Source organism: Hyla sarda, chromosome 1 (assembly GCF_029499605.1).
Source record: "Hyla sarda isolate aHylSar1 chromosome 1, aHylSar1.hap1, whole genome shotgun sequence".
Taxonomy (NCBI): domain Eukaryota; kingdom Metazoa; phylum Chordata; class Amphibia; order Anura; family Hylidae; genus Hyla; species Hyla sarda.
Window position 1 is genome coordinate 615748709 of NC_079189.1, and position 25553 is coordinate 615774261.

Genomic DNA, 25553 nt, shown 5'->3' on the forward strand with positions numbered 1-25553 from the left:
TACATGTACATTACACATATACAGCACTACTGTGTACACATACAGCTCAGCTACATGTACATTACACATATACAGCTCTACTGTGTACACATGCAGCTCAGCTACATGTACATTACACATATACAGCTCTAGTGTGTACACATACAGCTCAGCTACATGTACATTACACATATACAGCTCTACTGTGTACACATGCAGCTCAGCTACATGTACATTACACATATACAGCTCTACTGTGTACACATACAGCTCAGCTACATTACACATATACAGCTCTACTGTGTACACATACAGCTCAGCTACATGTACTTTACACATATACAGCTCTACTGTGTACACATACAGCTCAGCTACATGTACATTACACATATACAGCTCTACTGTGTACACATATAGCTCAGCTACATGTACATTACACATACAGCTCTACTGTGTACACATATAGCTCAGCTACATGTACATTACACATATACAGCTCTACTGTGTACACATACAGCTCAGCTACATGTACATTACACATATACAGCTCTACTGTGTACACATACAGCTCAGCTACATGTACATTACACATATACAGCTCTACTGTGTACACATACAGCTCAGCTACATGCACATTACACATATACAGCTCTACTGTGTACACATACAGCTCAGCTACATGTACAGTACACATATACAGCTCTACTGTGTACACATACAGCTCAGCTACATGTACAGTACATATATACAGCTCTACTGTGTACACATACAGCTCAGCTACATGTACATTACACATATACAGCTCTACTGTGTACACATACAGCTCAGCTACATGTACATTACACATATACAGCTCTACTGTGTACACATACAGCTCAGCTACATGTACATTACACATATACAGCTCTACTGTGTACACATACAGCTCAGCTACATGTACATTACACATATACAGCTCTACTGTGTACACATACAGCTCAGCTACATGTACATTACACATATACAGCTCTACTGTGTACACATACAGCTCAGCTACATGTACATTACACATATACAGCTCTACTGTGTACACATACAGCTCAGCTACATGTACATTACACATATACAGCTCTACTGTGTACACATACAGCTCAGCTACATGTACATTACACATATACAGCTCTACTGTGTACACATACAGCTCAGCTACATGTACATTACACATATACAGCTCTACTGTGTACACATACAGCTCAGCTACATGTACATTACACATATACAGCTCTACTGTGTACACATACAGCTCAGCTACATGTACATTACACATATACAGCTCTACTGTGTACACATACAGCTCAGCTACATGTACATTACACATATACAGCTCTACTGTGTACACATACAGCTCAGCTACATGTACATTACACATATACAGCTCTACTGTGTACACATACAGCTCAGCTACATGTACATTACACATATACAGCTCTACTGTGTACACATACAGCTCAGCTACATGTACATTACACATATACAGCTCTACTGTGTACACATACAGCTCAGCTACATGTACATTACACATATACAGCTCTACTGTGTACACATACAGCTCAGCTACATGTACATTACACATATACAGCTCTACTGTGTACACATACAGCTCAGCTACATGTACATTACACATATACAGCTCTACTGTGTACACATACAGCTCAGCTACATGTACATTACACACAGCTCTGCTGCAGACATATATAACACACACATACACAGCTCTGCACCACGCACATCACACACACACAGCTCTGCTGCATACACATAACTTCAGCTCATCCAGCAGCGATCACAACCAGCACAGCAGAGTCCTGCATACACTGACCAGAGGAGCCTAGAGCAGCAGCCATTGATCATGTGACTCCTCCTCCTCCATGTGACTGATCACATGACGGTGACATCATCGCAGGTCCTGTAAGCACACGGCTCCTCTACAGATACAGGTTTGTACCGTCAGGATTATTGGGAATGTTTGTTATAGATTAGTAATGGCCGCTCTCTGCTATATACGGCGCCGCCCTTGTCCTCAGGTCATGTGATGTATTACACCTCAGCTCCATTATCTTACAATCGTTAATTTCTAACGATAATTTGTTTTCCCTTAGTCCTGACAGTGACACAGATGGGGTATTCCTCCCCCCGTGGGCTGGTTAGGACCCGTGGAAATTTTATTGACAACCTTAATTAAATGTCTAGACCCTCCCACATCCCCCTGTATATAGGGGGGAAGAGCCCCACCCCCTTGTGTAATTACAAGTAGAATAAATAAATAAATAGACAGTACGGGAGGGATTGTTGTGCCTCTGTTAGGACTAAGGGAAAACAAATTATCGTTAGAAATTAACGATTCCCTTACGTCCTAACAGTGGCACAGATGGGGAATTAGCAAGTAGATACCCCCATGGGAGGGCACTCATGCCTGGCGGAGGATAATACCGAGGTAGTTACTGCTCTAGTAGAGTGAGCTTTAAATGGGTACTCCGCCCCTGGCATCTTATCCCCTATCCAAAGGATAGGGGATAAGATGTCAGATCGCCGCGGTCCCACTGCTGGGGACCCTGGGGATCGCCACTGCGGCACCCCGCCATCATTACTGCGCAGAGCGAGTTCGCTCTGTGCGTAATGACGGGCGATACAGGGGCCGGAGCAGCGTGACGACATGGCTCCGCCCCTCATGACATCACAGCCCGTCCCTTAATGCAAGTCTATGGCAGGGGGCGTGGCGTTAGCCACGCCCCCTCCCATAGACTTGTATTGACGGGGGCGTGCCGTGACGTCACGAGGGGCGGAACCGCGGCGATCTGACATCTTATCCCCTATCCTTTGGATAGGGGATAAGATTTCTTGGGGCGGAGTACCCCTTTAACAAATTCAGGGGGCTCCAGACCCTGGGAAACATGAGACTCCCGAATGGCTTCCTTAATCCAGCGACTAATGGTTGGTTTGGAAGCCCTGTGTCCCTTACGGACACTAGAAAAAAGGATAAGAAGATTTTCATCCTTACGGAATTCCTTGGATCGATCCAGGTAGATTCTGAGACATCTCGACAGGTCGAGGGTACGAAGGCCTCTCGTATCTTCTGAGGAGTGGAGCGGAGCTAACACAGGAAGAGAAATAACCTGGTTGATATTAGGAAATGTTGGCACTAAAAGTGGGCAAAAATGTAAGAAAAAACCCCTATCCGGGAGGAACTGAATATAAGGCTCAAAGGCGGAAAAAGCCTGGAGTTCTCCGACTCGTGTTACAGAAGTGATGGCCAACAGAAAGGTAACCTTGAGTGTAAGGAATTTTAAATCCACCTCCTCTAAAGGCTCAAAGGGCTGAGATGATAACCCCCTGAGTATGACCGATAAATCCCAAGCAGGGATGGGTCGAATGATTGTAGGTTTAATTCTAGAGGCTCCTTTCAGGAACCTTCTAATTAGGGGGTCTTGAGAAAGAGACTTAGTGAGGAAAGACGAGATAGCTGATAATTGCACTCGGAGGGTGGAAGGAGATAGTCCTTTGTCTAATCCATCTTGCAGGAATTGCAGAACAGCAGGAATGGTAGGATCCTTTGGAGACAGTTGGCGTAGCCGACACCAGGATGAGAATTTGCTCCATATTCTTGCATAAGATCTAGTTGTAGCTTCAGATCTGGAGTGCGACAATGTTCTCAAGACCGACCCTGATAGCCCTTCTACGACTGGAAGGGACCGATCAACCTCCAGGCTGTCAGGTTGAACATCTGTATGTTGGAGCAGCTGTGAGTGTCCCCTGCCACTACTGCTTGCTCTGGGAGAAGCCTCCAAAATTGACCCTGACTCATCTGAATGAGTTGGGTGAACCAAGCTCTTTTGGGCCAGTATGGAATGATGGCTATCACAGAGGCTCGGTCCTGCCTGATTTTCATCAATACCCTCGGGATCAAGGAAATAGGAGGGAAGATGTAGGCCAGCCTGAACCTCCAAGGGATTGACAGAGCTTCTACCACCAAGGGATTGTCCTCCCTGTAAAGGGAACAGAATCTGTCCACCTTGGTGTTGAACCTCGTTGCCATAAGATCGATCTCTGGCATGCCGCACCTGAAGGTGATCTGATGAAATCTGGATGGAGAGACCACTCTCCGGTTGGAAGGCCTCTCCTCAGGCGATCTGCTATTATGTTGTGAGTACCCCGGATATGAATGGTCGATAAGTGGGTGAGGTTCAATTCTGCCGAATCACACCTATCTCTCTCAGGAGACTTTGTGACTTCGTGCCTCCCTGTTTGTTGATATATAGGACAGCTGTCATACGGTCTGACTGGACTCTCACAGCCTTGCCCTGAATATGAGGGGCAAAGTGAAAAAGAGCCAATCTGATGGCCCAAATCTCTAGGAGATTAGAGGATAATAACTTCTTCTGGAGAGACCAAGTCCCTTGGACTGTTTTGTCCAGAAGATGCGCTCCCCAAACTACATGGGACGCATCTGTGGTAAGTATGATCCAAACAGGTTGGATCAGAGATTTTCCATCCTGAAGATGAGCCCACCAACGTAGAGAGGACCGGACTTGAGGAGACAGGGAGTGCACGGACTTTAGTCCCTTTGGACTGTGATCCCACTTGGCTAGTACTTCCGACTGAAGCGGACGTAGGTGCCACAAAGCCCAGGCTACCGCTTCCGCGGTTGCAGACATTAGTCCCAACATTTTCATTAGATAGCGGAGAGTTACCCGCTTGGGAACTAAGAGAGATTGGGCTGTGTCCTGCACCCATAGCTTTATTTCGGGAGTTAGATGAATAGTAATCGCTACAGAATTGTCACGATGCCGGCTGGCAGGAGGTGGATCCTCTGTGCCAGAGAGGGATTGGCGAGGACCGCGCTAGTGGACCGGTTCTAAGCCACTACAGGTTTTCACCAGAGCCCGCCGCAAAGCGGGATGGTCTTGCTGCGGCGGTAGTGACCAGGTCGTATCCACTAGCAACGGCTCACCTCTCTGGCTGCTGAAGATACTGAAGAAAGGCGAGGTACAAGGGAGTAGGCAGTAGCAAGGTCGGACGTAGCAGAAGGTCGGGGGCAGGCGGCAAGGTTCGTAGTCAGGGGAGATAGCAAAGGTACTGGTACACAGGCTATAAAACACACAATACGCTTTCACTGGCACTAAGGCAACAAGATCCGGCGAGGGAGTGCAAGGGAGGAGACTAGATATAGCCAGGGAACAGGTGGGAACCAATTAAGCTAATTGGACCAGGCACCAATCATTGGTGCACTGGCCCTTTAAGTCTCAGGGAGCTGGCGCGCGCGCGCCCTAGAGAGCGGAGCCGCGCGCGCCAGCACATGACAGCAGGGGACGGGAACGGGTAAGTGACCTGGGATGCGATTCGCGAGCGGGCGCGTCCCGCTGTGCGAATCGCATCCCCAACGGCCATGACAGAGCAGCGCTCCCGGTCAGCGGGACTGACCGGGGAGCTGCAGGGAAAGAGACGCCGTGAGCGCTCCGGGGAGGAGCGGGGACCCGGAGCGCTAGGCGTAACAGTACCCCCCCCCTTAGGTCTCCCCTTCTCTTTATCGGGTAACTGCCTCCCCTGGGATGAGGACACCGGGAAAGGATGGAGGGATTCCTCAACGGCAGGCAGAACCGCAGGAGTAGGAATGGGGAGAGAGGGCAGAGGGCGGGACCTGGCACGGGGCAGTGTGACACCAGGACGAGGGTCATGAGGGGACACAGAAGCTTGCCTGATGGAACTGGGAGGGGGGGAGGGGCATTTCCTGTGGCAGGCAGAGTCCTTAATGACCTTAGGGGGACCAGATACAGGAGGAACCACAGAGTTACGGCAAGGGTTACTGGGAACCGGTTTTAGACAGTTCTTGGAACAAGAGGACCCCCAACTCTTGATCTCCCCAATGGACCAATCCAGGGTTGGGGAATGAAGTTGAAGCCAGGGAAGTCCAAGGAGAATTTCCGAGGTGCAATTGGGGAGGACCAAAAGTTCAATCCTCTCGTGGTGAGATCCGATGCTCATAAGAAGGGGCTCCGTGCGGAAACGTATGGTACAGTCCAACCTGGCTCCGTTGACCGCGGAAATGTGGAGTGGCTTGACAAGACGGGTCACCGGAATACGGAATTTATTCACAAAGGAGTCCCGAATAAAATTCCCAGAAGCTCCAGAGTCCAGGCAGGCCACGGCTGAGAGGGGAGAGCTGGCTGAAGTGGAAATCCGAACAGGTACCGTGAGACGTGGAGAAGCCGACTTGGCATCAAGAGACGCCACACCCACGAGAGCTGAGTGCGAACGTGCGTTTCCCAGACGTGGAGGACGGATTGGGCAATCCACCAGAAAATGTTCAGTACTGGCACAGTACAGACAAAGATTCTCTTCCTTACGGCGATTCCTCTCTTCCAGGGTCAGGCGAGACCGATCCACTTGCATGGCCTCCTCGGCGGAAGGCCTAGGCGCAGATTGCAGTGGAGACTGTGGGAGAGGTGGCCAGAGATCTAAGTCTTTTTCCTGGCGGAGCTCTTGATGCCTCTCAGAAAAACGCATGTCAATGCGAGTGGCTAGATGAATGAGTTCATGCAGGCTAGCAGGAGTCTCTCGTGCGGCCAGAACATCTTTAATGTTGCTGGATAGGCCTTTTTTAAAGGTCGCGCAGAGAGCCTCATTATTCCAGGATAGTTCAGAAGCAAGAGTACGGAATTGTATGGCATACTCGCCAACGGAAGAATTACCCTGGACCAGGTTCAGCAGGGCAGTCTCAGCAGAAGAGGCTCGGGCAGGTTCCTCAAAGACACTTCGAATTTCCGAGAAGAAGGAGTGAACAGAGGCAGTGACGGGGTCATTGCGGTCCCAGAGCGGTGTGGCCCATGACAGGGCTTTTCCAGACAGAAGGCTGACTACGAAAGCCACCTTAGACCTTTCAGTAGGAAACTGGTCCGACATCATCTCCAAGTGCAGAGAACATTGCGAAAGGAAGCCACGGCAAAACTTAGAGTCCCCATTAAATTTGTCCGGCAAAGACAGGCGGAGGCTAGGAGTGGCCACTCGCTGCGGAAGGGGTGCAGGAGCTGGCGGAGGAGATGATTGCTGATGAAGTTGCGACTGAAGTTGGTGCACAATGGTGGACATTTCTGACATCTGGTGGGTTAGATGGGCGATCTGTCGGGCTTGCTGGGCGACCACCGTGGTGATATCAGAGGCAACTGGCAGGGGAACCTCAGCGGGATCCATGGCCGGATCTACTGTCACGATGCCGGCTGGCAGGAGGTGGATCCTCTGTGCCAGAGAGGGATTGGCGAGGACCGCGCTAGTGGACCGGTTCTAAGCCACTACAGGTTTTCACCAGAGCCCGCCGCAAAGCGGGATGGTCTTGCTGCGGCGGTAGTGACCAGGTCGTATCCACTAGCAACGGCTCACCTCTCTGGCTGCTGAAGATACTGAAGAAAGGCGAGGTACAAGGGAGTAGGCAGTAGCAAGGTCGGACGTAGCAGAAGGTCGGGGGCAGGCGGCAAGGTTCGTAGTCAGGGGAGATAGCAAAGGTACTGGTACACAGGCTATAAAACACACAATACGCTTTCACTGGCACTAAGGCAACAAGATCCGGCGAGGGAGTGCAAGGGAGGAGACTAGATATAGCCAGGGAACAGGTGGGAACCAATTAAGCTAATTGGACCAGGCACCAATCATTGGTGCACTGGCCCTTTAAGTCTCAGGGAGCTGGCGCGCGCGCGCCCTAGAGAGCGGAGCCGCGCGCGCCAGCACATGACAGCAGGGGACGGGAACGGGTAAGTGACCTGGGATGCGATTCGCGAGCGGGCGCGTCCCGCTGTGCGAATCGCATCCCCAACGGCCATGACAGAGCAGCGCTCCCGGTCAGCGGGACTGACCGGGGAGCTGCAGGGAAAGAGACGCCGTGAGCGCTCCGGGGAGGAGCGGGGACCCGGAGCGCTAGGCGTAACAAGAATATTTAATGAATCCTAGGAATTACACGGATGTGGCTGGTTGAAGATTGGATTTGTTCCAATTGATTATCCAGCCTAGTTGATGGAGAAAGGACACAGCGGTCTTAATATGTTGGGAAAGGATCGCTTGGGAGGAGGCTTTGAGAAGCCAGTCATCTAGGTAAGGGACTATACATAGTCCTTGCAATCTTAGTGCAGCCACCACAGAAACAACTACCTTGGTAAAGGTATGAGTTGCCGAAGAGATCCCGAATGGGAGGGCGACAAACTGATAGTGTTTTAGAACTCCCTGAATTTGAACAGAGATCCTCAAGAATCTTCTGGACCCAGGATGGATGGGGATATGAAGATAAGCATTCTTGAGATCCAAAGTTGCCAGGAAGTCCCCTGGCATAAGAAGATTGATAACTGACTGAATTGTTTCCATTCGGAAACGCTACCGTCTGATAGACTGGTTGAAGAACCTTTAAGTCTATGATCCTCCTCAAATCTCCTGTGGCTTTGGGAACCAGAGACACTGGAGAATAGATGCCCGCCCCCTGCTCTTGAGAGGGAACTTCCTCCAAGGCACCCTTCTAGAGATATTCCAGAATATAGGCTTCCAAAACCTTTGGTTGGAAGGTAGAAGTCTGGTTCTTACAAATTTGTCTGGAGGAGTATCCTCCAAATCTACTCTGTGCCCGTCCGAAATAATTCAAAGGACCCAGGGATCTTGGATATGGGTCCTCCAAGCATCTAGGAAATGGTGGAGACGTCCACCTACAGGAAGTGATGGGTAAGGGAGTGGAAATAGAGTGGGAGCACTGGCCGATATCCAAGAGCCTCGAGGAGGCCCGTAGTCAGGGCACCGAGGATCTTCCACCCTTGGAGCCCCTGGGGCGTCTAACGCCCCTTTGCTTTTGGGACCCCCAATCCTTCTGGGGTTTGGCTTGGGAGCCAGATCTGGCTCCATACCTTTTCCCTCGACCGCGAAAGGACTGCTGAGGAAGAGATTTCCCTTTCCGATCAGACAGTCCCTCCATGATGCGGCCCAGCTCAGTCCCAAAAAGAATGCCAGGCTTGTAGGTCATGGCACACAAGGTGTGCTTAGAGGAGGTATCAGACCTCCAAGGCTTCAGCCATAAGGGATGACGCCCCGCTGAAGAAAGGGCCATGGATTTAGAGGCCAACTTAAGCTGTTGAGGGGCGGCATCACAGAGGAAATCAACGGCTAAACTAGCCATCTTACAAGAGGCCAAAATGTCATCCCTAGAGACCCCTTGGTCTAGGTCAGACTGAATCTGAGAAAACCTGTTTTTTCAGAAACTTAGCCACCTCAGAAGAGGCTATCGCCACAGAGGCGGACGCAGAGGCAGTGGAATAAGTGCGCCGAAAAGCGCAATCGTCCTTACGGTCCATGGCATCCTGGAGGCTTGAGCCATCATCCGAGGGTACCAAGGTCCATTTGGATAATTTGGAGATGGCCAAATCTACCTTAGGCACAGGTCCCCAGGAAGACACCTGGTCTTCCTGCATCGGTAACATACTCTTGAAGCGCTTAGTAAGCACAGGACCATTCTCCGGCTTTCTCCATTCTGTCTTCATTAAAGACAGAAGGGAATCATCTGCTTTAAAGGCCCTAGGCCCCTTAGAGGCAAATGTAGAGGCTTCACCCCCTTCAGCATCACGGGCCCCTGACCTGATAGACCTTAGCAGCCGCTGTGTTTTCTGTGGAAAGAACTTGATTAGACACAGGTGTATAGGGCACATAAACAGCGGTCACGCCGGCAACTAGAGCTTAGGTGAGTGTGCACATAAATGATAGTGACTCACGGTTTTGCAGAAAGACTTTCTTTCAAGTTTATTCAAGTAATTCCAGGTACGTTGTCTCGCAGGACATCAGGTTAGCAGCGATAATTCATAACAGCATAGATGATAACATGCTCCGTGCTCCTTTCAGTCTGGCCCAACGTTTCGGGGGCACGCCCCCTTAGTCATGCGCATGACGGAGGCGGAGTCGTGATGTCATGATACTCCAGTACCCTCCTATAGACTTGCATAGCAGGGGCGGGGCTGTTACGCCCCTTCCCATAGACTTGCATAGCGGGGGCAAGGCGTGACATCACACGGGGGCAGAGTCGTGACATCACTATACTCCGGCCCCGTGGTCATCACACGGCAGATTCTGAGCTGGCCGCACGGTGTGCAGCTCCCCAAGGTGGGTGCTGAATGCAAGATTGTGGGGGATCCCCAGCGGCGGGACTCCCGCAGTCACACATCTTATCCCCTATCCTTTGGATAGGAGATAAGATGTCTTAGGGCCGGAGTACCCCTTTAAACTCCATTTAGTGCAGTCCAGGCTCCAGGGTTTCAAAAATGGCAGATCCACATGTGAGGACATGAGGCAAGAAACGCTGGGATGGCGGGAAGGGAAGTAGGCGGGATGACCCTGAATCAAATGCAGGATGCAGCCTGCAGCCAGTCACCCCTGTGATGTCACAGCCCTATATAATCGGCAGCCATATTGCGGCCAGTCACTTCATCCTTACACTGCAGAGAGATACAAAGGTACAGACAGCCCTGTGCGTGTTACACAGAAAAGCTTTTTCCAGCAGCGATTCACCTCCTAGTCACATCAGCGTTCTGTTGGACAGAGAGCAGTTTGTTTGTCACAGAAAAGCATTCTTACTGCAGCAATTCACCTCCCAGTCACTGTCTACAGCGTTCTATTATAGAGAGGATCAGAGAGCAGTGTGCTGCACAGAACAGCAGCGATTCACCTCAAGCCCAAATCCTGCCTAGAAGCACTGATAGGGAAGGGTGTGAGATTGAGAGAGAGAGAGAGAGTGCAATTTTGGGTGTAGTACACAGCGACTGTGTGCTGCAGCACTGGTGTGTACTGCTGGTGTTGTACACAAATACTGTTTTTAAGCATACTGTAGAGCATTTTTCTGCCCTCATAAGTGCATACCACATATGTACATCTAAGTGGTGTCCTATTTTGTTCCTGATAAAGTCTTAAGGGCCTAGATACTGTGAAAGGCCAGGAAAAAGTTCTCACCAGCTGGTGTTGTAGACAAATACTGTTTTAAGCGTAGTGAAGCGTATTGTACTCCCCTCATATACACACTAAGTATGTCAGGCAGAGAAGTGCAAGGACGTGCACAGAGGAGTGGCAGAGGCCTAAATCCTTCAGGCAGAGGTCGCAGCAGACTAAGAGCGAGTGGCAGCAGGAGTCGCAGCGAGAGGCCTGCGTCAACATATGCAGCGGCACCATAAAGCGGCCTGGGAGAACCGTGGCTCCGATGTAGTGGTCCAGCCTGCTGCATCACCCAGTAGCACGCCGCTCCCTCCTTCAGCCAGCCAAGGCTCCACCACCTCAGCCGAAGGGAGCTGTGGGTCATACCCTCCTTCTGTCGCTCCTGCTTCTCCCACTTTTACCCAGCCATTCCGCCAACAATCCATCAGTGAAGCCATGTCCAAGAATCAACAGTATGTGCCCACTCATCCAACGGTGCAGAAGTTGAATGTGCTCCTGTCCAAGTTGCTGGTGCTGCAGTCTCTCCCATTTCAAGTGGTGGACTCTGCACCTTTCAGAGAACTGATGGCTTGTGCTGAGCCGAGGTGGAGAGTCCCAAGCCGTCATTTCTTTGCGAAGAAGGCAGTACCAGCCCTGCATAATTTTGTACAAGAGAAAGTGTGCCAGTCCTTGAGCCTGTCGGTGTGTACCAAAGTGCACGGCAGCGCCGATGTCTAGAGCTGTAACTATGGTCAGGTACAATACATGTCCTTTATGGCCCACTGGGTAAATGTGGTTCCTGCACAGCCACAAACCCAACTTGGACAGGTCACGCTGCTCCACGCTTTCATGCCGTTGGTCCTGTGACAGTGTGCGACTCCGCCTCCTCATCCTCCACCATGTCCTCTGCCTCCACTGCCCGGACAAGTCTCAGTGCCCCTCCAGCATACCATGTGTGCAGGGCACGGTGGTGTCACGCTGTTCTTCACTTGATTTGCCTTGGTGGAAATAGTCACACAGGGGAGGATCTGCTAAAAGTAGTTTGTGAAGAAATCGGAGCATGGCTTACTCCACGAAAAATGGAAATGGGAAACATGCTGATCGACAACGGGTAGAACATCTTGTCTGCGCTGCCCTGGATGGAACACGTGTTCAATCTGGTCGTCAAGTGGTTCCTGAAGTATTCCCCCCCCCCCCCCCCCCCCACCATCTACAAGACATCCTAACAACGGGAAGGAAACTTTGCATGCACTTCAGCCACTCGTACACTGCAAAGCACACCCTCCTTGAGCTGCAGCGTCACAACGGTATCCCCCAACATAGTCTGATTTGTGACGTTGCGACATGTTGGAATTCCACCCTCCATATGTTGGACCGACTATACGAACAGAGAAAAGCCATCACCGATTTCGTGATAATCCACGTGGAGAAGGGGGACTCTCCTGTGTAACTTCAATGTGAACCAGTGGCAGCTCATACGTGACACCAGCCCTCTGCGCTCACCTTCCACTGCCATGGCTGCTGGGGAGGGGTGGGGTGGCAGGAGCAGTACCAACTCCATCAGCAGCAGCCTGAGTCTACAGTCGCTGATGAGTACCTTTCTTCACCCGCATAGTGAAGCAACTCATCAGCAGCAGGTAGACGTGTAGCAGGACCTGAACCAGCAGGTGGTGGCATACCTCGACATGCCCATGCCAAACACATCTTGAAGATCTGCTGGACTGCTGGGCAGGCAAACTTGATTTGTGGCCGCAACTAGCAGAGTGTGCCATCAGAGTGTTTAATGCGGCGGGGGCCATAGTCACCCCAAGGAGAACTCCTCTGTCCACGAAAAATGTGGAGAGACTGACCTTTGTGAAGATGAATCAGGCATGAATCAGCCAGGATTTCCACCCACCAATGCCAGATGCCTCAGAGTAGATTGACCATGCTGCTACACCAACACTTCATGAATATGGATAGTGCCAAACAGATTAAAGGTGCTGTTCCCCATTTACAAACATTCCTCCTTATCAGACCTTTTTTCACCCACCTTCTTCACCGGGTACTGGTATTGCCACCCACCGCACCACTCTGTCACCGGGTCACTTTCAGGACTCCTGATGCTGCTGCTGCCACCTCCAGGCTTTCTGATTCAGCCACTATATGGTCTCCTCATGCTGCCGCCACCTCCACGCTGTGTCATTCAGCCACTATACGGTCTCCTCATGGTGCCGCCACCTCCAAGCTGTGTCATTCAGCCACTATATGGTCTCCTCATGCTGCCGCCACCTCCAAGCTGTGTCATTCAGCCACTATATGGTTTCCTCATGCTGCAGGGCCTGGCACATTACCTAAAATTTTTTATGGTAGCACTAGCTGCCATAAATCTTCAATTTAAATTTTAAAATTAATCTTTTAATCTTAGAGATTGTGAGGCTCTATTATCTCCTCATGCTGCCGCCACCTCCAGACAGGGTCGTTCTGCCACTATATGGTCTCCTCGTGCTGCCGCCAATTCCAGGCTGTGTCATTCTGCCAGATTATGGGCTCCTCATGCTGCTGCCACCTTTAGGCTCTGTCATTGTGCCACCATGTGACTCCTTGTTAGATTGGGTTTTGTGGTCATACAGTATTAGTTCAAAGTAAACACCCGGACATTAAACTTGGGAATCTAATATAAATCTTAAATTTAAAAATATCAATGTAATCTTTTCAAGACTGAGGCCCTATGGTCGTCGATGTCATATAACCTGTGGAATTATCACAAGAATCCAATGAAACAGCTTGGAGCAATAACAATGAACTGTAACTGATTAAATGAAACATTCGCACTTTCATAGTTAGGGGGGAGCTGAGAGGCAGGGGCTGGAACAGGTGGTATCTCGCCTCGCGGAGGATCGCCAGCTCGATGCGCACCAGAATGGGTAATCAAAAAATTCATATAAAATTAAATAAAAATGACAAAAAATCTGCCACATCCAGACGCTCTGCGGCAGTGATTCTAATAGCGATGACTGTGATCTGCATGTCATACTGAATAACAGTATTATTTCACAAACACAGCACACTCCCTATGGCTGTTAGAACAAGGCAAAGAGTTCTACACCCCTATGGAGCCTCTCTGTAGGCCACAAATAGCCTTTTTAATAGCGATTCGCAGCAAATCAATTCGGTCTGAACCAAATTTTTACGGAAAATTTGGCGAATCAGCCGAATCAAATTTTTCAGAAATTTGCTCATCTCTAGGCGCCATCACACAGGACAACTTGTCTGCATACGGCTCTGTCCATGGGGAATGAGGACATTATGGATCTTAGGAGACAAAGGAACAAACAGAAATCCCCCGACAGGAAGGGGTTAAATGTCTCTATTTCTTCCTGTATCAACTGCGACAAATCCTCCACAGATCATCACAGATTTATAAGATACAAGATGTGGGCGGAATCATCCGGAATCATTGTGACTATAATGTCTCCTCAGATGTTTCCCCAGATTATCTCCAGGAAATGGATTTTATTTCTCCATAGAATCTGGTGCGGTTTATCATCGTCTCCTCTTCTTCCCTTCAGGTTTCTCCAATCCAGGATCCTCTGCTGATATCTTCTATATAAGAGAATTCTCCTGGATGACCCATCAACCATGGAGAAAGACAGGAACAAGATGGCCGACAGGATCATAAACCTCACCCTACAGATACTCTTCCGGCTTACTGGAGAGGTGAGGGATTCTGGGAGTGATGTCACATGACCTCATTCTTATCTATGTAATAACAGATGGATATGACTGGAGAGGTGAGGGATTCTGGGAGTGATGTCACATGACCTCATTCTTATCTATGTAATAACAGATGGATATAACTGGAGAGGTGAGGGATTCTGGGAGTGATGTCACATGACCTCATTCTTATCTATGTAATAACAGATGGATATGACTGGAGAGGTGAGGGATTCTGGGAGTGATGTCACATGACCTCATTCTTATCTATGTAATAACAGATGGATATAACTGGAGAGGTGAGGGATTCTGGGAGTGATGTCACATGACCTCATTCTTATCTATGTAATAAGAGATGGATATGACTGGAGAGGTGAGGGATTCTGGGAGTGATGTCACATGACCTCATTCTTATCTATGTAATAACAGATGGATATGACTGGAGAGGTGAGGGATTCTGGGAGTGATGTCACATGACCTCATTCTTATCTATGTAATAACAGATGGATATGACTGGAGAGGTGAGGGATTCTGGGAGTGATGTCACATGACCTCATTCTTATCTATGTAATAACAGATGGATATGACTGGAGAGGTGAGGGATTCTGGGAGTGATGTCACATGACCTCATTCTTATCTATGTAATAACAGATGGATATGACTGGAGAGGTGAGGGATTCTGGGAGTGATGTCACATGACCTCATTCTTATCTATGTAATAACAGATGGATATGACTGGAGAGGTGAGGGATTCTGGGAGTGATGTCACATGACCTCATTCTTATCTATGGAATAACAGATGGATATGACTGGAGAGGTGAGGGATTCTGGGAGTGATGTCACATGACCTCATTCTTATCTATGGAATAACAGATGAATATGACTGGAAAGGTGAGGGATTCTGGGAGTGATGTCACATGACCTCATTCTTATCTATGTAATAACAGATGGATATGACTGGAGAGGTGAGGGATTCTGGGAGTGATGTCACATGACCTCATTCTTATCTATGGAATAACAGATGGATATGACTGGAGAGGTGAGGGATTCTGGGAATGTATGTAGTGGTATTAATGTGTCTCTCCATACACAGGATTACACAGTAGTGAAGAAGTCCTCTAGTGGGCGCTGTCGGGCCCCTGTGTGTGAAGGATGGGGAAGAACCCTGAGCCCAATCCCGGGGCCCCCACCTCACTCCCTGATACATGAGGAAATGGATGAACAGAAGATCCGAGAACTCATCAACAAGATGATGGAGCTGCTGACTGGAGAGGTGACCCTGCTGGACATTATACAGTAATGGAGGGGTCTGGTGATGACTGGAGAGGTGACCCTGCTGGGACATTATACAGTAATGGAGGGGTCTGGTGATGACTGGAGAGGTGACACTGCTGGGACATTATACAGTAATGGAGGGGTCTGGTGATGACTGGAGAGGTGACACTGCTGGGACATTATACAGTATTGGAGGGGTCTGGTGATGACTGGAGAGGTGACCCTGCTGGGACATTATACAGTAATGGAGGGGGCTGGTGATGACTGGAGAGGTGACACTGCTGGGATATTATACAGTAATGGAGGGGTCTGGTGATGACTGGAGAGGTGACACTGCTAGGACATTATACAGTAATGGAGGGGTCTGGTGATGACTGGAGAGGTGACACTGCTGGGACATTATACCGTAATGGAGGGGTCTGGTGATGACTGGAGAGGTGACACTGCTGGGACATTATATAGTAATGGAGGGGTCTGGTGATGACTGGAGAGGTGACACTGCTGGGACATTATACAGTAATGGAGGGGTCTGGTGATGACTGGAGAGGTGACACTGCTGGGACATTATACAGTAATGGAGGGGTCTGGTGATGACTGGAGAGGTGACACTGCTGGGACATTATACAGTAATGGAGGGGTCTGGTGATGACTGGAGAGGTGACACTGCTGGGACATTATACAGTAATGGAGGGGTCTGGTGATGACTGGAGAGGTGACACTGCTGGGACATTATACAGTAATGGAGGGGTCTGGTGATGACTGGAGAGGTGACACTGCTGGGACATTATACAGTAATGGAGGGGTCTGGTGATGACTGGAGAGGTGACCCTGCTGGGACATTATACAGTAATGGAGGGGTCTGGTGATGACTGGAGAGGTGACACTGCTGGGACATTATACAGTAATGGAGGGGTCTGGTGATGACTGGAGAGGTGACACTGCTGGGACATTATACAGTAATGGAGGGGTCTGGTGATGACTGGAGAGGTGACACTGCTGGGACATTATACAGTAATGGAGGGGTCTGGTGATGATTAGAGAGGTGACACTGCTGGGACATTATACAGTAATGGAGGGGTCTGGTGATGACTGGAGAGGTGACACTGCTGGGACATTATACAGTAATGGAGGGGTCTGGTGATGACTGGAGAGGTGACACTGCTGGGACATTATACAGTAATGGAGGGGTCTGGTGATGACTGGAGAGGTGACACTGCTGGGACATTATACAGTAATGGAGGGGTCTGGTGATGACTGGAGAGGTGACACTGCTGGGAATGCTGGGACATTATACAGTAATGGAGGGGTCTGGTGATGACTGGAGAGGTGACACTGCTGGGATATTATACAGTAATGGAGGGGTCTGGTGATGACTGGAGAGGTGACACTGCTGGGACATTATACAGTAATGGAGGGGTCTGGTGATGACTGGAGAGGTGACACTGCTGGGAATGCTGGGACATTATACAGTAATGGAGGGGTCTGGTGATGACTGGAGAGGTGACACTGCTGGGACATTATACAGTAATGGAGGGGTCTGGTGATGACTGGAGAGGTGACACTGCTGGGACATTATACAGTAATGGAGGGGTCTGGTGATGACTGGAGAGGTGACACTGCTGGGAATGCTGGGACATTATACAGTAATGGAGGGGTCTGGTGATGATTAGAGAGGTGACACTGCTGGGACATTATACAGTAATGGAGGGGTCTGGTGATGACTAGAGAGGTGACACTGCTGGGACATTATACAGTAATGGAGGGGTCTGGTGATGACTGGAGAGGTGACACTGCTGGGACATTATACAGTAATGGAGGGGTCTGGTGATGACTGGAGAGGTGACACTGCTGAGAATGCTGGGACATTATACAGTAACACCACTGGAGGGGTCGGGGTGATGACTGTATCATTATGTGTCAGGTTCCTATAAGGTGTCAGGACGTGGCGGTCTATTTCTCCATGGAGGAGTGGGAGTATGTAGAAGGACACAAGGATCAGTACAAGGATCAGGTCATGATGGAGGATCAGCAGCCCCTCACATCACCAGGTAATAGACATGACTATATACACACGTCCTCTCATTATTTGTATGTAAAGAATGAATTCAGTCTCTGTATGTGTTCCCTACAGTCAGATCCAGTAAGAGAACAGCACCAGAGAGGTTTCCCCGTCCTCTTCTTCCACAGGATGATCAGGTAGATGGAGATATTCCCTATGATCTGTAGAAGGGCTGTGAAGCTCTTGTGGTCAGTCCCCTCACCCTCCATGACTCCTCATCTCCTGCTCATCTATAACATCCCACGTGACTTCTCCTACTGTCTGATGACTTTTACTATATTTTTCACATCTTATGAATCAGGGAGAAGATCCGAACAATATTACTGCTGCAGAGACAGATGTGAGCGGTGATGAGAAGTATAAGGAGCACATTCCTACAGGAAAAGAAAATGCTACAGACATAAAAGAAGAAGAAGAGACAGATGTGAGCGGTGATGAGCAGTATAAGGAGGACATTCCTACAGGTAACCGCTCAGGTTAGTATTAACTACTAAATGCAGAGAAGAGTCACGGCTGGGTGCACGAAATACCAGTGGACGGGTGGGGGGGGAGGGAGGGCGATTGGTCCTCTAAACACCAGGGATCCACAGCAAAACAGTTTTAATCCTGCGGTCATTAGTGATTGACCCATAGACTTGCATTGAGGGGGTGGAGCGTGATGTCATGAGGGGGCGGGGCTATGACGTCATGATCTCCCGGCAGCGGCACCAGCATTCGGAACAGTTTGTTCCAAACGTTGAGCAGCGATTACAAGGACACCTAATTTATATAGGTTTTATTTTACTACTTTAAAAAAATTATAACTACATTCCCAACATTAATATGTGTAAAATTATCATCTTCTTAACCCTATAACTTTTTCATTTTTCCGCATTCAGGGATGTATGAGGGTCATTTTTTGCGCCGTGATCTGTAGTTTTTATCACTTCCATTTTTTGTTTTGATGGGACTTTGTGATCGCTTTTTATAAAAAAAAAAAAATTTAGGGTATAAAAAGTGACCAAAAATACAACTCAACTTCCTCTGTAGTATACAGCAGCAGATAAGTACTTGACGGATTAATATTTTATTAATATTAATATTTAATAGTAATGTTTAACTTTCTTGAGCCAATTGATATGAAAAATATTTTTTTCACTGGAGTACCCCTTTAATGACCCTAGGCCCTTTGGAAGAAACTACCTAGTAACGGGCAAAATAAAATAAAAAATAATAAAATCTTAACAATGCTTATAGCTGGGAAAAGACAAAGGGAGGCATTCATCATTGTATATAGTGACCGGGGGTGACGACTTTCTGGATACACTGTATATAGTGACCGGGGGTGAAGACTTTCTGGATACACTGTATATAGTGACCGGGGGTGAAGACTTTCTGGATACATTGTATATAGTGACCGGGGGTGAAGACTTTCTGGATACACTGTATATAGTGACCGGAGGAGAAGACTTTCTGGATACACTGTATATAGTGACCGGGGGTGACGACTTTCTGGATACACTGTATATAGTGACCGGGTGTGAAGACTTTCTGGATACATTGTATATAGTGACCGGGGGTGAAGACTTTCTGGATACATTGTATATAGTGACCGGGGGTGAAGACTTTCTGGATACATTGTATATAGTGATCGGGGGTGAAGATTTTCTGGATACATTGTATATAGTGACCGGGGGTGAAGACTTTCTGGATACATTGTATATAGTGACCGGGGGTGAAGATTTTCTGGATACATTGTATATAGTGACCGGGGGTGAAGTCTTTCTGGATACATTGTATATAGTGACCGGGGGTGAAGATTTTCTGGATACATTGTATATAGTGACCGGGGGTGAAGTCTTTCTGGATACATTGTATATAGTGATCGGGGTGAAGACTTTCTGGATACACTGTATATAGTGACCGGGGGTGAAGACTTTCTGGATACATTGTATATAGTGACCGGGGGTGGTGAAGACTTTCTGGATACATTGTATATAGTGACCGGGGGTTGAAGACTTTCTGGATACATTGTATATAGTGACCGGGGGTGAAGACTTTCTGGATACATTGTATATAGTGACCGGGGGTGAAGACTTTCTGGATACATTGTATATAGTGACCGGGGGTGAAGACTTTCTGGATACATTGTATATAGTGACCGGGGGGGGGGGGGGGTGAAGACTTTCTGGATACATTGTATATAGTGACCGGGGGTGAAGATTTTCTGGATACATTGTATATAGTGACCGGGGGTGAAGTCTTTCTGGATACATTGTATATAGTGACCGGGGGTGAAGATTTTCTGGATACATTGTATATAGTGACCGGGGGTGAAGATTTTCTGTATACATTGTATATAGTGACCGGGGGTGAAGATTTTCTGGATACATTGTATATAGTGACCGGGGGTGAAGTCTTTCTGGATACATTGTATATAGTGACCGGGGGTGAAGTCTTTCTGGATACATTGTATATAGTGACCGGGGGTGAAGTCTTTCTGGATACATTGTATATAGTGACCGGGGGTGAAGATTTTCTGGATACATTGTATATAGTGACCGGGGGTGAAGATTTTCTGTATACATTGTATATAGTGACCGGGGGGGGGGGGTGAAGACTTTCTGGATACATTGTATATAGAGACCGGGGGTGAAGACTTTCTGGATACATTGTATATAGTGACCGGGGGGGGGGGTGAAGACTTTCTGGATACATTGTATATAGTGACCGGGGGGGGGGGGGGTGAAGACTTTCTGGATACATTGTATATAGTGACTGGGTGTGAAGACTTTCTGTATACATTGTATATAGTGATCGGGGGTGAAGACTTTCTGTATACATTGTATATAGTGATCGGGGGTGAAGACTTTCTGGATACATTGTATATAGTGACCGGGGTTGAATACTTTCTGGATACATTGTATATAGTGACCGGGGGTGAAGACTTTCTGGATACATTGTATATAGTGACCGGAGGAGAAGACTTTCTGGATACATTGTATATAGTGACCGGGGTGAAGACTTTCTGGATACATTGTATATAGTGACCGGGGGTGAAGACTTTCTGGATACATTGTATATAGTGACCGGGGGTGAAGACTTTCTGGATACATTGTATATAGTGATCGGGGGGGGGTTGAATACTTTCCGGATACATTGTATATAGTGATCGGGGGTGAAGACTTTCTGGATACATTGTATATAGTGACCGGGGGTGAAGACTTTCTGGATACATTGTATATAGTGACCGGGGGTATGTTTACTGTTGTCACGCCCCCTCCCATAGACATGAATGGAGGGGGCGTGGCATGATGTTACGAGGGGGCGTGGTGTGACGTCTCTGGCTGCCCAAACCCAGCATTCTAAACATACCCCCGCGATCAGACATCATATCCCCGATCCTATCGATAGAGGAGAAGATGTCTGTGGGTGGAGTAACACTTTAATTCCTTAGTTAATTATTTATTTTCGTTAAAATGATTCTAAGGACCTGCTAGTACACGGGGGCGGAGTTACCCCACATTGTACTAGGTAATAGGGAACCTAAATTATGTGTGCATTAACTATTTAGTACCGGGAGGACAGGGAGAAGGTCCCATAATGTTGTAGTAAAAAGACTATAAATAGGGGTACGGTTCCACCCTTTAACGACAATGAACGTAAATGTACGTCACGGTGCGATGATACTTAACGCATCATGACGTACATTTACGTTCCGCCATGACTGCGAGCCCCGGACCGGTCTTGTTAAACATCGAAAAACTCACAAAGGGGAGAAGCCATTTCCATGTTCAGAATGTGGAAAATGTTTTACGTGGAAATCAGAAGATGACCGATAATACTGATCAGTGCTATGTCCTATGTATAGCACTGAACAATAGTATTTTATTTTTTTACACTCCCCCAACAAGATCTTGTCGAAAACTCACACAGGGGAGAAGCCATTTTCATGTTCAGAATGTGGGAAATGTTTTACTCGGAAATCAAATAATGTTGTACTAAAAAGACTATATAGGGGCACAGTTTAACCCCTTAATAACGATAGACATAAATGTACGTCATGGTGCAGTGGTACTTAACGCACCATGACGTACATTTACGCTCCGCCATGACCGTGAGCAGGTACCGGCTGCTATCAGCAGCCAGGGACCCGCTGATAATGGCGGACATCCGCCATTAACCCCTCCGATGCCGTGATCAATACAGATCAGGGCATCGGCGGCAGTGTGGTACTTTAAATGGCTGATCGGATCGCCCGCAACGCTGACGTGGGGATCCGATCATCCATAATGGCCGACGGGGGTCCCCTCACCTGCCTCCAGCCGTCTCCAGGGGTCTTCTGCTCCGGTCTGAGATCGCGCAGACCAGAAAATCACCGATAACACTGATCAGTGCTATGCCCTATGTATAGCACTGAACAATAGTATTTATTTTTACACTTTTTATGTCCACATAGGGGACTATCTAGTCCCGTATGGGGGACATAAAAAGTGTAAAAAATTAAATGAAAAAGTAAAAAAAAAAAAAAACTTAAAAAAGTGAAAAATCCCCTCCCCCACCAAAAATATAAATCATCCATTTTCCCATTTTACCCCCAAATAAGCATAACATTTTTTTATAAACATATTTGGTATCGCCGCGTGCATAAAAGTCTGAAATATCAAAATATATTGTTAATTATCCCGTACGGTGAACGGTGTAAACGTTAAAAAAAATATAAATAAAAAAAGGCCAAAATTGCTGCTTTTTTTTGTCTCTTTTTATATATTTTTTTAAATTAAAAAGTTAAATATAAGCAAGTGGTACCGATAAAAACTACAGATCACGGTGAAATAAATGAGCCCTCATCCCGCCCCGTATACGGAAAAATGAGAAAGTTATAGGTGGTCAAAATAGGGCAATTTCAAACATACTAATTTAGTTAGAATAGTTTACATTTTTTTTAAGCGATACAATTATAGAAAAGCAAATAACATGGGGATCATTTTAATCGTATTTACCCACAGAATAAAGAAAACGTCATTTTTACCGTAAAGTGAACAGCGTGAAAACAAAACCTTCCAAATTTGCTAAATTGCGGTTTTCTTTTACATTTTCCCACATAAATAATATTTTTTTTTTGGTTGCGCCGTACATTTTATGGTAAAATAAGTGATGTCATTACAAAGTGCAATTAGAGGCGCAAAAAACAAGTTCTCATATGGGTCTGTGGATGGAAATATAAGAGAGTTATGATTATTAGAAGGTGAGGAGGGAAAAACGAAAAATAAAATTGGCCTCGTCCTTAAAGGGGTGAAAAAAAAAAAATAAGGTTTTAAATAATAAATTCTGTGTTATTCTCTGCAGATTCTTGTAGCAGGAGATCAGAGGAGAATCTTATATCTTCAGATTATAAAGCAGATGATGATATCACACAAGATACATATGAAGAACATTCCATTATCCCAGATACACCCTCAGCCCTTCACAGCCAAGATCTGTCATCTCATCCTTATATACAGGTCCTGTCTTCTCAGTCATCACAGGAGGTTCAGCAAAATAATAGCACCAGAAGGGATGTTGGACCTCAACAAGCTCATACAGGAATGAAACCATATTCATGCTCAGAATGTGTGAAATCTTTTATTAAGAAATCAAGTCTTGTCATACATCAAAGAAATCACACAGGGGAGAAACCATTTTTATGCTCAGAATGTGGGAAATGTTTTACTGGGAAAACATATCTTGTTCTACATCAAAGAACTCACACAGGCGAGAAGCCATTTTCATGTTCAGAATGTGGAAAAAGTTTTACTGACAAATCAAGTCTTGTTAAGCATAAAAGAACTCACACAGGGGAGAAGCCATTTTCATGTTCAAAATGTGGGAAATGTTTTACTCAGAAATCAAATCTTTTCAAACATCACCAAACTCACACTGGGGAGAAGCCATTTTCAAATTCAGAATATGGAAAATATTTTACTCAGAAATCAGGTCTTGTTGTTCATCAAAGTACTCACACAGGAGAGAAGCCATTTTCATGTTCAGAATGTGAGCAATGTTTTGCCGGGAAATCAGATCTTGTTCAGCATCAAAAAATTCACTCCGGGGAGAAGCCTTTCTCATGTTCAGAATGCCGGAAATGTTTTACCCAGAAATCATATCTTGTTAGGCATCGAAAAACTCACAAAGGGGAGAAGCCATTTTCATGTTCAGAATGTGGAAAATGTTTTACTCAAAAATACCATCTTGTTGAACATCAGAGAACTCACACAGGAGAGAAGCCATTTTCGTGTTCAGAATGTGGAAAATGCTTTACTTGGAAATCACATCTGGTTAAACATCAGAGAACTCACACTGGAGAGAAGTTTTCATGTTCAGAATGTGGAAAATGCTTTACTTGGAAATCAGCTCTTGTTAAACATCAGAGAACTCACACAGGGGAGAAGCCATTTCTGTGTTTAGAATGTGGAAAAGGCTTTCCTTGGAAATGGGGTCTTGTTAAACATCGAAAAACTCACAAGGGGGTGAAGCCATTTCCATGTTCAGAATGTGGAAAATGTTTTACATGGAAATCTGATCTTGTTGAACATCAGAAAACTCACACAGGAGAGAAGCAGTTTTCATGTTCAGAATGTGGGAAATGTTTTACTCGGAAATCAAATCTTCTTATGCACCAAAGAGCTCACACTGGAAAGTAACCTTTCAACTTGTCAAATAGTACTGTCGGGGTAATAACCCATTTATGAATTATTAATTATGATCAACAAAAATATTAAAATTATTATAATATATTATTCAGACATCATTTATATGTATAGAGATCATCAGATTACATGATATCTTATGGGCATTTTACATGTATAAAAAAGGGAATAAACCCCGCCCAGTTCTAACCACAACTTTCTCTGGTAAGATACGGTACTAAATATATAATTTATAGTACGCTACTAATTAGGAAGACTTAGATTAAGTTTCCTCGTGGCAATTATTATGTAATGTCTTGGAGCAGAGTAGGATCCCATCAGACTATGCTAATATGCAATATGATCATTGCATTGATCCCCATAAGACACGCCCCGTTCATCTGCAGTAGAAGGAGGTGTGGCTTATAAACTACTATTACCATCCCATAATTGAGATTATATATAAGCCAGGTCTGCTCCTCCCCATAACATTATCTGTCCACATTAAAGGGGTTAAACAGATTTGTAAATTACTTCTATTACAAAATCTTAATCCTTCCAGTACTTTTAGGGGCTGTCTACTACAGAGGAAATGCTTTTCTTTTTGGATTTCTCTTCTTTCACGACCACAGTGACCTCTGCTGTCCATTTTAGGAACTGTCCAGAGCAGGAGAAAATCCCCATAGGAAACATATGCTGCTCTGGACAGTTCCTAAAATGGACAGCAGAGGTCACTGTGGTCGTGACAGAAGAGAAATCCAAAAAGAAAAACCATTTCCTCTGTAGTATAAAGCCCCTAAAAAGTACTGGAAGGATTAAGATTTTTTAATAGAAGTAATTTACAAATCTGTTTAACTTTCTGGCACCAGTTGATTTAAAAAAGAAAAAAAAAAAAGTTTTCCACAGGAGTACCCCTTTAAAAAGGAGGCAACTTAATCAAATTA

General features: G+C 46.7%; 1 protein-coding gene across 4 annotated transcripts; it reads left to right on the forward strand.

The window, feature by feature from the left end:
* The first annotated feature begins 1848 nt into the window (after positions 1 to 1848).
* On the forward strand, positions 1849 to 25149 carry LOC130298868 (gastrula zinc finger protein XlCGF26.1-like). 4 transcript variants are annotated; one of them, XM_056551369.1, is made up of 7 exons: positions 1849 to 1955; positions 14484 to 14631; positions 15722 to 15901; positions 17825 to 17951; positions 18035 to 18099; positions 18264 to 18438; positions 23291 to 25149. In XM_056551369.1, exons 2-7 carry the CDS (start codon positions 14554 to 14556, stop codon positions 24622 to 24624), a joined length of 1959 nt encoding a protein of 652 aa, XP_056407344.1. In that variant the 5' UTR covers positions 1849 to 1955; positions 14484 to 14553; the 3' UTR covers positions 24625 to 25149. The 4 variants fall into 4 exon arrangements, with proteins under 4 accessions (XP_056407344.1, XP_056407347.1, XP_056407346.1 ...); XM_056551372.1 differs by having other exon boundaries at positions 18264 to 18426; XM_056551371.1 differs by lacking the exon at positions 1849 to 1955 and adding an exon at positions 1977 to 2042.
* Positions 25150 to 25553: the final 404 nt, after the last annotated feature.

Bases quoted from the DNA above. Each gene is read 5' to 3' on its own strand.
- LOC130298868 (XM_056551369.1), top strand. From the start codon at position 14,554: ATGGAGAAAGACAGGAACAAGATGGCCGACAGGATCATAAACCTCACC. The intron at 15,902-17,824 runs GTGACCCTGCTG...ATTATGTGTCAG, and splicing joins TGGAGCTGCTGACTGGAGAG to GTTCCTATAAGGTGTCAGGA. The intron at 18,439-23,290 runs GTTAGTATTAAC...TATTCTCTGCAG, and splicing joins TCCTACAGGTAACCGCTCAG to ATTCTTGTAGCAGGAGATCA.